Source organism: Nomascus leucogenys, chromosome 6 (genome assembly GCF_006542625.1).
Source record: "Nomascus leucogenys isolate Asia chromosome 6, Asia_NLE_v1, whole genome shotgun sequence".
Taxonomy (NCBI): domain Eukaryota; kingdom Metazoa; phylum Chordata; class Mammalia; order Primates; family Hylobatidae; genus Nomascus; species Nomascus leucogenys.
The window spans coordinates 99,916,593-99,929,316 of NC_044386.1; the positions used below are offsets into that span (position 1 = coordinate 99,916,593).

General features: G+C 47.3%; 1 protein-coding gene across 6 annotated transcripts in view; it reads left to right on the forward strand.

Moving 5' to 3' along the window:
- ARNT2 (aryl hydrocarbon receptor nuclear translocator 2) overlaps positions 1–12,724 on the forward strand; it is a 201,153-nt gene that overhangs the window by 52,177 nt on the left and 136,252 nt on the right. For all 6 annotated transcript variants that reach the window (XM_030814898.1, XM_030814894.1, XM_030814897.1 and 3 more), the window contains exon 3: positions 3,052–3,099. In XM_030814898.1, the coding sequence (XP_030670758.1) occupies positions 3,052–3,099 (48 nt within the window). The remainder of the gene's footprint in view (positions 1–3,051; positions 3,100–12,724) is intronic.

A 12,724-nucleotide genomic window follows, 5' to 3' on the forward strand; every position in this document is an offset into this window, starting at 1 on the left:
AGGGTCATCAACAGACAAGTACAGTAAAATGCATTTTCAACCCCTTTTTGAAGACTCTTCTATCATCCATTCACTGTGCTGAATTAAAGTGAGTACAATAGGATGTAGAAGTCATATTTTGATTTCTCTCCTTTATTATCCAGATGCTGCTGTATAATAGAGACACATACAAGATATAAAACAAAGGATGATTTACTTAGACTTATAGAAAAGAAATAGGCATAGCTTATGGTAGTCCTATGTGAAGCAGAGAATCCGAGATGGTGATAGCAGTCCAAAGCAACAGCATCTTGGCAGGTGTGGCTCTAAAAGATCCTTTGTGTCCTCCAGGGTTGCATTGTTTTCCATGTTGCTGATGAGCCAGTGAGACTGTTTTCGGGTGGATTGAGTCATCCTGAGTATTTAAACATGCGTGTCCTGAATTATCCCCTGGTTCGCCTCCGAATTCCTAGAGCTGATGGCTGTACACATGCACAGGTGTGAGGCACAGGATCTGGGTCCCTAATTTTCCCAGACAAATGCTGGTTCCCAAGTTCCCAGCGGACTTCAGAAGACTCTGGGTCTGGAGCAAGGCCGTCTCTTTCTCATACCCTCTGCTTGATTGAGCCACAGCTGACCTGGCCAACGTGGGGTTGTTTACCATGGGGCTCACTTCCTTATCTATCTGATCCCACAAAGGGCTGGGTAAAGAACAGAACTCTTTGCGAAAACAAAGGTGACCAATCATCCTGGTGTGTCCAGGACTTTCCCAGTTTTAGCACTGAAGTCCTAGATCCCAGGTATCTCCACTCCTATATGGAGAAAATCAGAATGGTTGGTCGCCCTAAACACCCCAAAGATCATGAAGGCTGAGGACAGAGGGCTGGCTTATAAATTGCATTTTGCAGGAGTACTGACAATCACACTCATACCAACTTGAGCTAAAAGGAATTTTAAAGATAACTGTATGTCTCACACCCACTTGTGGTTTTGTTAAATGCTTGCATGAGTTCTTTGGAATGTTGAAACTGCTATTTCTTTTTCTTAACGCTGAAATGTTTTTGACAGCACGCACGGGGTGTTAAATAACCTTCATGTGGATGGCAAAATCGCTCTTCCCCATAGTGAACACTAGGTGGCAGCGTGGTTCTGCGGTTCGGCAGAACACCGGGTGAATTTGGTTACAGCATTTTTGGTGGTTACCTTCCCGATGTAATTTTCTGGGAAAGGTGGGGTGATGGCTTAGTAATTATGCAGAATATTGACAGCTTTGATTCATTTAGAAAGTCTTGCATTCAGCTCCCACTTGTCCACAGCATCGGCAATTCTAAAGCTGCTGCCTGGTGCCTGGTTTCCCAAACTACCTTGCAGAGGTGTGTGTCTGTCTTTCTTAGTGGTGTCTGCAAGGCCCTTTAACTGTACTTTTTTTTTTCTTATCAGTGTTCTACCCCATCTCCTCTTCTTTTTGTGCGTAGGTATTTCTGTTATCATTACTGTCATCTTTTCCAATTACGTAACTCCTTTTGTTCTTGTACTGTTAGTATAACCCTTGTGTCCGAGAACCAGAGATTCCAAATTAGCAGGGGATCTTGTCAGGTCATTCCAGACAAAATAAGGCCAAGATTAGGACTCTGGCTACACTGTACATAAAACAAAACAAAAACAAAAGATACTAATTTTAAGAAGAAAATACTTCTTTGCCTTACCTATTTCCAGTCCCTAGGTCCCTCAGGTTGCCCCAAACCCGTAGAGATAGGATTTGTCCTGTTGGGAGCTTCTTGGGTGTGCCCATGCAAGGATGGCTTGCCCTGTGTAATCTGCCATTTCCTGGTAACCTGGGTGTCCTTCGCCTTCTCCAAGTCACTCATTAGCCACTGAAGCCCTGCCCTTAGAGCCTGAGGGTATGGGTCACCCTTACTGGGAGGCCAGCAGCTCTAGAATCTGTAGCAGTGGTCATTTAATATACACTCCATTCTGATACTGAGCTGTTCAGGCAAGGAATTTCTCAGTCCAGGCTGCTGGGCAGGCTGGCCTTCCTTCTGCTTGAATTCCATGGGAACTGTGCCTCATCCAGTCTACCAGGACTACAAAGAACAAGATGGGGAATGCAGGGGCTCTGAGACATTCTCTCCAAGGAGCTCCACTCACCCTGGGTGTCCAGGAGAGCTCAGACATCTGTATCACTTTTCATTTTGTTTCCCCAAGGACTCTGGGTACACTTGACACCAATTAAGCACCCCCTCTGCCCTAACATGCTCAGGAATCATGTGAATTACCATTACAGAGGCATGATTTTTTGAGAAGAGTTTGAGATATTAGTTCAACAAATATCTATCAAGTCTTTTTGTCTTATGTTTACACTGAGAGGCCCAGTAAAGGGTGAATCTGAATAATTACATGGTGAGTTTCCACAAGCACAGCCGATTTGAGTAGCTTGGGTCCCAAAAAGCCATTTTCCCCTCAGCAGCCATGTTTTTTGGTCCTGGATTTAATAGGGCAAGGCCTTAAATGTCCTTTTCACTTTGACTCATCAAGACCAGCCACATTTTTAAGCAGTACAACCAGTAGTATGTTCTCTTTCCCTTGTGATCCCTTCACCCTGAAAAATTCTGTTTTCAAAATCCCGTGAGCCTTTTTAGGCTCTTAATATACCATGAGGTAAAGTAAGAAAAAAGCCTTAATGTGGAATAGATGATGCAGAGGGGTGCAGGTATTCCCAAAGATGGTGAGAGACAAGGAAGAGATACCTCTCCATCATAGCCAGAGCAATCCATTGGCTGCTAAGAGTTCTAAGAAGGGAATGGCATATAGAGTTCTGGAGGGGACAAGTTGATACTTAAATATTCCCAGCCATAGAATTAGTGGTGCTTAGACTGAAGACCTTTCATTTTGCCTCTTCTTGTCTTGAACCCGTTTGATGACTGTGTAGAGATATTGCTTGTAGCACTGCCAAAGGTTGGGATCAATGGATAGCAGTCCTAGTGAATAAAGCTCCTTTTGTTCCAGAAGCTCCTGTTACCAGTTAAAATGTTCTCCTAATAATCAGTGCTCACTTGTATCTTGACTTTTCAGAATGGACTTCGATGATGAAGATGGTGAAGGCCCCAGTAAATTTTCTAGGTAAGTTTATTTTATTTTCCTTAGACTTAAAGAAGCCAATAGCCAGCATTCACCTTAGAAAGATACAAGAATGTAACGTCTTTTGTCATTGAAAAAGCCATTGCCTGCAGTTTGACCATTTTCCTGGTCCCTCACTCTGTGGCAGTATTTGGCCCAGTGGCAGCTAGCTATTAGCAACCCTGCCACACACATCCCAGCAGAGATGATCAAAAGGTAAGTAACAAGTTATTAACTCTGTTTGCTTTATAAGCAATGAATGTCAATTTTAAGGATTCCTTTTAAAAAGACAATAGGGCTTTTAAAAAAGTATTTTTAAAAGTATTTTAAAAAATTCCTATGTCTTTTAAAAAGGAATCTATTAAAATTAATATTCATTGCTTATAAAGCAAACAGAGGAATTCATTCTTGCTGAAAAGCCCTAGAGTTCAAGTTTAGAAAAAAAATGTCAAGATAAGTCTTTTATTGCTACCATGGAAAATAAGAAGAGATATGAGAAACCAGGGCAGCTGTATTCTGGATACAGGATAGAAAACTGGGTTTTCAGTTCCTAAGAACGGTATTGCCCACTGGCCATGTGACAGCATCTTTATCTGGGCTCTGCGGGGCCATCCTGAGTGAAGACCACCTCATGGAAGTTTGCTGGATCATGAATGTCCATGGGTTATATACATTACATACATGAAGGATAAGGCAGGCCCAACCCCATGACTCTGTCTTTTTTTTTTTTTTTCCATTTTGTTTAAGATATGGTAGGAAGCTTGGCGGTGTTGACAGGAAGGCACAAATCATTCCATCATTCTTAGCAAAATTCACATCTGTACCCACTTACCTAAGGAAGGGCCTGCCTTGACATTCCTCTCCACTAGCCAAGCCTCCAAGCCTTCCTAATTCTTGGTCACTAATGGACTTGAAAACTTGCCACGGGTGACGGTTGCTTTTCTTCTGTATCCATGATCCATAGTTTGGGCTGATGGCCTCAGTTGTTTTTGGAGGAACCACGTGCATATTGAGTCCTGGGCCCTCTGAAGTTACCCTAGTTTTCTCCCCTCATGGTGGCTATTTTTGGTGATGATTCCTTTTACAAACTGCATTGCGATTGTGAGTTCCACACACTTTTCCACCAGTCCAACAGGGACATGCATCTCGTTACTTCCCAGGGATTCCCAGAGTCTCCAAGTCCATAGTAAACTCTCATCACGCCATACACTTTCGTCCCCAAAATCTTTTCCTTCCATCTTTCAGCTTCTGCTTTGGTTGAAACAGTAGAGAGGAGGTGGAGAACATTTTGGTCACTAATGACCTTGGAGTTTCTAATCAAAACAGGACATGAGTTTCAATAACAAAAGCATGTATTGTTTTCCCTCGGTGCAGACAGAATGGCAGCTTGGACATCCACCCATTTCTTGGGATACATTTTAATAGCAGGGTGTGCTTTCTTGCTGAAATGGAAACAAGGGCACATATCTCCCTGCCCCAGTTTGCTCTCACTGTACACAGCCTCCCTCTATGAAGGAACAATGACTTTGATTACTCCGTGTCAAAATTCCCCTTGAGATAACATTCCATAGCATGCTAACCTGAGGAAATGATGATTTCTGGGGCCTCAAAACATAAAGAGGAAGAGAGATGAGGAGTGACGTTTGTTTGACATTGAAAAGATCAGTGTCAGTGATGAAATAATAGTGCAGGGGTACAAACAGCTCATTGTATTAGGCCCGATCATTAAGAAACAGAAACTCTACACTCTGGGTAACTATCTTATGACCCTGTCTGTGAGTCCGTTTTTATACAGTCAAGATTCAAACCCAGGCGTCTATGAACCATATCGTTTCCCCTGTGAAAAGTAAGGAAGATAGGATGTGTTTCCAGCATACGCTGTTACTAATAGGAATGAGTTTGTAGGACCGCAGAGGCCTAGAGGTCACCTAGGCTTAGCTGCTGGGCCCTCAGTGAATGTGCCCATGGATGCATCTGAGCTGCTCAGCACTGGGAGAGACGACTGAGTCCACCCTCATCCCTCCACGTTGCAGTGACTGTGGCTGCTGTCCAGGGGAGGAGTGGAGAATCTGCTTCCAACTGGCATGGAACACCCCAGTGCCTCTCCTGTTGGCTTTTTCTCTTCTTACAATCAGGCAACAGAAGCCCCTTCATGTGAGGCCCTGGAAGAGATAGAGGCTGCCTTGTGAGCCAGCACTCGCTGTAGTTTGCTGACTCAGAATCTAGGCAGGGTGCTGTGCCATGGTTTCTGTCTCTTGATGTGTGTGTGCCATCAGTTTTTCCAGCTTTTCGCAAGGGGGCTTCCCAGTTTAAATGTCCTGCCTATCATGAGACCTCGTGTCTCAATTTTTGATTTGGGAAGTATGGTCATGGTCACAAAGCAGCTCAATTATAGGAATTTGGTGTGGTTCCTACTTTAGCACAGCCAGGCCCATCACAGCAGGCCTTAGATGCAACAAAGTAGTAGATGTGAAGCTGCCACTGCTGTGTGACCTCAGGTGCACACACACAAGCACACACATGCGCACGCCCGTATGTGCATAGGCATTCCAGGATCCTGCCTGCCAGTGCCAGAAATGTTCTCAGGCCCGCTTCACCACATCCCAAGGCCTCAGCTCTTTCTCACACATGGGATTCATGCCGTTCTGGGAGCTGTGATATGCAGAACATGGCTCTGCCTACATTCAAAGTTTCCTTCCCCCCACACAAAGTCACGGGGACCTGGGGGACAGAAGCCAGACTGCAGTGGGCTGAGGACTGATTGGGAGATGAAGACATGAAGAGGCGTGAGAACAACTCTTGGAGCAGTTTGGATGTAGATCAAAAAGGAAGGGGCTCCAGGAGGGGTACTTTTTAAGGATGGGAAGACTGTGAGTACATCCATGTGAGGAGGAGAAATAATGGGGATAGCCAGAGATTTGGAAGACTCAGGAGTGAGGCTGGGGAGAGATGGGTCCAGAGGATGAGGAGAGAGCCCTACCCCACAGAAGGGAGTATTCATGCTCCAAGGCAGAAGGAAGGAGCTGCAGGTGAGGCCAAGTGTGAGGCTGTGGGTGCATCAGAAGTGGAGGGGCTAATTCTCGTGGCTTCCATTGTCTTGATTAGGTAGGAAATGGGGCTGTGTGCCGCAGGTGGGAAGAGGTTTGCTATTGTGCCTGAGAGCGAAGTTTAGGGTGGCCCTGGGTTGAATTCACTGGAAGGAGGCTAACCGAAGACAGAGATATAAAAACTTTAGACCCCATTTGAGATTGTAGACCACCAATGTGAGGTGGCATCAATGTGTATAAATGCAGTTTACCTCGAGCAATACCCAGCGGGGTGGATATAGGGAATGGAGGCTTTTCTCAGACTCAGGGTTGAGGATTAGGGCAGGTGCCATGGAAGGACAGGAGTCGAGGTGGTTAAGGTCTCAATGAGAGGGTGGTTGAAGAGGCCAAGCTGTGGGTCCAACGGCAGAGGGAGTGAAGGGAGGCTGGGAGTCCGGAGGAGTGAGAAGAGAATGGAGGAGGCCGGTGACAGGAAGTAGCAATGCGGTCAAAGAATAGTTCTAATTTTGTGGGAGTTTGAGAGGGCTGGAAAAGTAGGAAGTTGTGGTCAAATAGTGAGAAGCCACCACCATGGGAGAGGCTGGCCGAGGTCTGGTAGAGGAGGCGGAGGCCAGTCCTGGGAGCAGAGGTGTGGGGAGACAGATGGGTGGGTGTGCATCACCCCCTGCAGATGCTGTCTTGAGGGTGGTCTGGGGGCAGGGGCTGGCTGTCTGTGTGGGTGGGCAGTGGTGATGATGATGAAGAGCCTAGAAGGTGGCAGAGATGGATGGCACCAGTTTCACAGGAGGAGGCCTTTCTGCCAAGGAGGCAAAAAGGAGTGAAGTCACAGAGCCAGCCTTTCTTCCTGGGCTCAGCCAAGAAAGCAGCCTCCACTGGGAACGCTTGGCTTGACCTCACTGTTGGAATTCCAGTTATCAAGTCACTGCTCCTAACAGCAGGTGGTGATAAACCCTGTGTCTTTGGAAAAATGCTGATTACACTCCAGAAAGTGTTTCTCCAAAGATGATCCTCCCGGGCAGCTGGTAGTGGTGCCGCACCCTCCTGTAGTGAGGTCGGCACCAGTCCCTCCCTGGTTCCTGTGCCTGCATGGATGGCCCTGGTGTGTCTAGTGTGGCAGACGCCAGTCCTGCCCAGCACGTCCTGCAACCTTACACTTAAGCAGAGGCCAAAAGCCTTTTCATCACTCTGAGTGGTTCAGCGGCATCTTCCTACTTCAACGGCCCCTTAGATTGATACATTTTCTAGGGAGTCCCAGGATACCTTCTCCTACCTGCAGCTGGGGTCAGCTGCCACCAGTACATGGAGGCATCTTAAATATTATTTCATAAGGGGCATTACTAACATCCCAGAGCTGTCATCAACAGAGTCAAAATTACACACCGTGCTCATCATGTGCCTTACGTGTGTGAATGTATGCGTAATGTTTCATTAAAACAAAACAGAGGAAACATGCCTAATGTAACTGTCTTTTTGTTGCATTTACAACTTGGGGATAAACAAGTATGCACTCTTCAAACTTTAATTCTTGTCACCGTGTATTATCTGTGTATTTTTGCTCCCTTCAGACTCATTCCACACCCTTTCTCAAAAGACCCTAAAGACCTTCCAAGGAGTTCTCATATCTGTTGCTGTGGATTCAGCTCCAGTGCTTGGAGCCTCCTAAGAGCTTGGACTCAAAATCCCTTATCAAGGGGCTTCCTGGCCTCTCTTTAACCTTTTTAGAAATGGCTGTAAGTGACCCCATTGGCTGCTCTTTGGTGAGATTGTAGCACCCAGTTGCACCAGTCCACAATTATGCCTTGTATTTTGTAGAGTTAGCCAGTGAACCTCTAAAGTTATCTAAAAGTAAAGATATTCGTGTAGGAAAGTTTCTGCGGAATTGACCTTTTGATTCTCATCACGCCCATTTTGGTACTTCCCTTTTGGTTTTGTGTGGTATTTAAGCTTGTAGGCATTTTCCCCCCTGGCTTTACAGGTTGTGGTGATGTTTTAGTTTTAATCATTCCTGCTTTATGAGTAGGTATCATGACCAAAACTCTGTTGATAAGGAAAATATGCAAGGTAGGCGTATCCTGCAGAGATCTTTCCCGGCAGAAAGAAAAGAAGATTGTGGGTTTCCAGAATTCTTAGTCTGAGCATCTTAGCCTAGAGAGTGGGTTACTCTGTTTCCAAGTGAGAAGATGCCTAAAGTATTTCCAAGGCAGAGAGGATGACCAGGCAGCAGCAAGGAGTGCCCCTTTTTATCTGACCTGATCTTATCAGTTACCGTGTGTGGGACACACTGGATGGGTACGTGAGGTCCTTGTAAAGCAGGAAGAGATTCAGCCGAGCCTTTCAGAGGTTGCAGAGCAAAAGCCAAGATGAGCCCTTCCAAACTTCCCATGCCTCCTCCCTGCCTCTACAGTCTCAGTTCGTATGAACCAGACAAGTGTTGCAGATAAGCTGGGTAGAACTTGGTACAGTGTTGCTTATGAGCAACTAAAGTCCATGTTGCTTCAGTGGGTTAGGGTTAGGGTTAGGGTTAGCACACACTGGAATGAAAGATTTCGTAGGAGGGGGTGGCTTTCTAACACCATGCTGATATGGATGGGTGATTTCCTTTTTTTTTTTTTTTGAGACGGAGTTTTGCTCTTGTTGCCCAAGCTGGAGTGCAATGGCGTGGTCTCGGTTCACTGCAATATCTGCCTCCTGGGTTCAAGTGATTCTCCTGCTGCAGCCGCCCGAGTAGCTGGGATTACAGGTGTGCACCGCCATGCCTGGCTACTTTTTTGTATTTTTAGTAGAGACAGGGTTTCACTGTGTTGGCCAAGCTGGCCAACCTCAGGTGATCCGCCTGCTTTGGCCTCCCAAAGTGCTGGGATGGTAGGTGTGAGCCACTGTGCCCAGCCAGGGTGATCTCTTCATGCAGTATGTTTGGCTCTCACATGATGGACCTGCACCTTGATGCGTTTCTTACTATGTTTAGCTATGCTACCCCGTTCAGTTTTTCTGCTGGAGAGATTATCCCTGATTTGAAATGATAGTGCCTGGATAACACTAGAGATTTTTGGAGAGAGAGGACGGAATCGGTTCTGGGATCATAAGTAGTCCTGAGCTGTGTCTCTTTGGAAGCTGCTAGGCATATTCTTCCCCCAATAGAGCCTTAAATATCTTTGCTCCCCAGTCTCTCCGGGCATTCTAACTCTGAACCAGGACCAGTTAGTGCTCTGCTGGGGAGAGGTGGTGAGAGAGAGGCAGCAGGTGACTGGCAGGCCTGGTCCCAGTCCTGGTAAGTCAGTGTGACCCCTGGAGTCTCAGCTTCCTCCTCTGGGGAAAGGAGATATTTCCTGATTGGGGAGTGGGGGTGGGGGGTTGTAAGGATCGATTGCAGTCAGTGCTGAGAGAGTGCTTGGGAAGCCGTAAGTTGCTATAGAAACATGCAAGATGTGTGTCTCACTGGGAACAGGGATTGTCAGAGGTGCCGGGCCTGGGTCCCTGCTTGGGAGGATCTGGGCTTCTCAGACTCCTCCCTGTGTTTTGGTTGAGTCTTGCATTCAGCCTGGACACACAGGTATCTTGTAGTTGCCTTGCAGAAACCTGGGCCTTGGATGGCTTCTGGGGAGCAGGATGCCTACCTCCTTCTCAAGGAGAGAACAACCCTCTGCCCTTCCTGGAGCAGCCTCAGAAGCTGGGAAAACTGCCTTACTGAATGTGCCTCAGTGGGCCCGCTCTGCAGGTATCTGTCCAGCCTCCACGGGGTTTCCTGAAATGGCTTTCTTCTGGCCTTCATGGCTCTTAAAATGCCCTGCAGCATGCCTGGGAGCGACTCGCCATGAAGGATGTTCCTGGAAAGGTACAGTCTTCCTTCCCGAGCATCACCGAGGTGGGGCAGAGCCAGCCTGTGCCTAATACTGCACCAGAGGCTGCTGACAGCTGAACAGGACTCGTGTGTAGACCTCCACGCAGCCACTCTTGGTCTGATGACTCCCCCAGGCTACCTCTGAAGTATGAGCCTATGCAAAGGGTCTCCTCCTGCAGTTCTGACTCTACCCTGACTGGTCAGATCTCACAGAGAAATCCCTAGTAGGGGGAGAAGGGGATTGATGCTTCCTTTGCTTGAGAAGTGCTGAAGCCGTTTACTGGAATTGCAGGCAGAAAGCCTTGTTTGTTTAGTAACTTGAGCCATGCACAGTTTGGTGAATTGTCCAAGAGCAGAGGTTATCACTGTGTGCTGGGTGAATTCTGAAAAGGAAAAAACTCCTGGTGTCTGGTCTTCCAGTTCTGGTGCAATCTGGGGAAATGAGCACAAATTCTGCCCTGAGTGAGGCCTGTTTCCAAGCCCAATGGCTTTGAGAGTGGCAGCTGCTTGGTGATGCTTCTCCAGGTTGGGGAGAAGCTTTATGTTTATTTTCAGCAGGTCTGTTGTTGGCACCGCTGTGGCCTGGAGGGGGGTGTGGACCTCAGGAGGTAGAAATGGAAGCTGAGGCATCATGGAGAAATGTGGTCCTGGTGCCATCTGTAGCAGGGCTGCTCTCTGTCTACAGACATTCCACGTGTGTAGAGCTTCATGTAGCTCTGAAGCTGGCAGTGAGGTGTAGTGACCAGTCGTATTATTTCAAGTGCTGACTTCTCAGATTTGGACCATGGCAGTGTAGGTGACCTGGCTAGAGCTAGACTTGGTCATATCTCTCATAGTATCCTGTGTCAGCCCACCTGCTGCCTTGAGGTGCCCACACCTGATCACCCTGACATGAGCAAAGAGAGGCTGCAGAAGCACTTAGGTTTACGTTGTGGCTCCTCTCAGCCAGGCCTACGTGGGGGCTTTCAGTGTCCCATGTCTTAGGGTTCCTGGGTATTTCCTGGGACTTTTTCACAGGGAGCTCTCCCCATCACACACTCTCAGCATCCTCTTCTGACCTTTTAGTGTACAAGGAAACCACACAGGGATTGTGTTTGCACCTGCTCACTCTCTGTTGCCCCTCCTTTTCCGTGGGCTCTCTGTCCTGTCCAGCACCCGTCTCCAGTACCCAGCAGGGTAACTCCCAGACTGGAAGTATGCTCCAGGTATACCATGTCTGCAGTGATCAGGGAGTTCCCAGCATGGGGCTGTCTCATTCAGTCTGCTTGCTCCGGGTCTAAGGTTCCCTTCCCATAGCAGACAGGAGACTCAACTGCTGTCAACAGTTTAAGGATGCTCTTTATTGAGATCTTATAAAATTCTCCTTTCATATTCTTTAACTAAGATGGGTACCTCACTGTTCAGATTAAACTTAGGAGGTCCCCATTAGGAGCAGAGTTGGAAAAGAAACACAAGTCAGTTGTGCAGTTAGTTGAACCTCTTCTTTCTGTGCCTTGATTTCCATAGCTGTGCTCTTGGAGCCAAGCTGTGGGTCCTCTTAGCACAGCGGAGGTGTCTTTGAAGCTGACAGCTCCACCTGTGTCCCCAACTGTCAATTCTGTGGAGTCCCGGTCCTGCTTCCCTGTACAAAGGAGTTAATTTCTTTATTGATGCTACTCAACCCCGAGCAAGCATGTGGCGCACATGCAAGTCACAGACACCAGGTTCACAGGCTCACTCCTGCAGCTCCTCCAGGCAGACCCCAAATTGTCCCCTCACTCTGGGGAGGAGATGGCCTTGCCCCAGCAAACATTGTCTTGGAGATGTGTCCTTCTGTGTTCACAAGATGGCATCATCCCCCCTGCCTTGATGAAGGCTTCAAAATGAAACTGTACATACATATGTGTATGTCACTTACTTATCAAATCTTGTTGCTAAGTAATTGGCAGCTGTCAGTCATTTTGACATTCTGCTGGTAACTCAGTATTATTTCATAAAACATAAAGTGCTTGGAGCATTTTCTGGACTAGGCAATGAATACAATCAGTTTTTAAGCAGTTGCCCTAAGGCCATCTTCTTCATACACCTTATCTCACAGATTGGGTTCACAGAGCACTGTGGCGAAATTGCTTTAGATCTCTGTTTAAGAATCATATGAAGATTTTTCGCCTGCAGAATATTTATAAAGCAAGATGGTCTGTGCCACTATGGGAAAGCTGTTTGGATAACAGCATCAGAAGCAAGCGTGCATCAGCCCTACATTGAAGCAGTGGCCACAGTGACCAGCTGAGGGGTTTGGAGGCTCAATGGAAGGGGTTTAAGGGAGGGCTCTGGTTTGTATTTTGAGAAACATCAGTCTGGCCACACCATGAAGTCTAAACTGGAGGGTGAGACTGGAGAAAAAGGCTGGGAAAAGGTGGTTGGTGACAAGGGGAAAAGTGGTGACAGCAGGCAGTCAGCATGGACTGGAGAAGGTGGGAGAGAACCAGGAAACAGCTGCAAGAGCTTTGACACAGATGGAATTTTGAGGGACGGGAGCAATTTCACGTGTGCTGAATTGAAGATAAGTAGGAATGGCTATTGCCTGGTGATACTGATGGGTGGGGAGCAGCTGACACGTGGTTGGAGTAGAGGAGGGGGCTGTGAGTGGTGCCTAATGAGGGAGATCCCGGAAGTCAGGCTGAAGAGCTGGAATGCAGACTCTAGGTAGTGTGAGTGCGTGGGAGGAAAACCGGTTCTCCAGGGTGTCTGGCAGGCAAGTGCG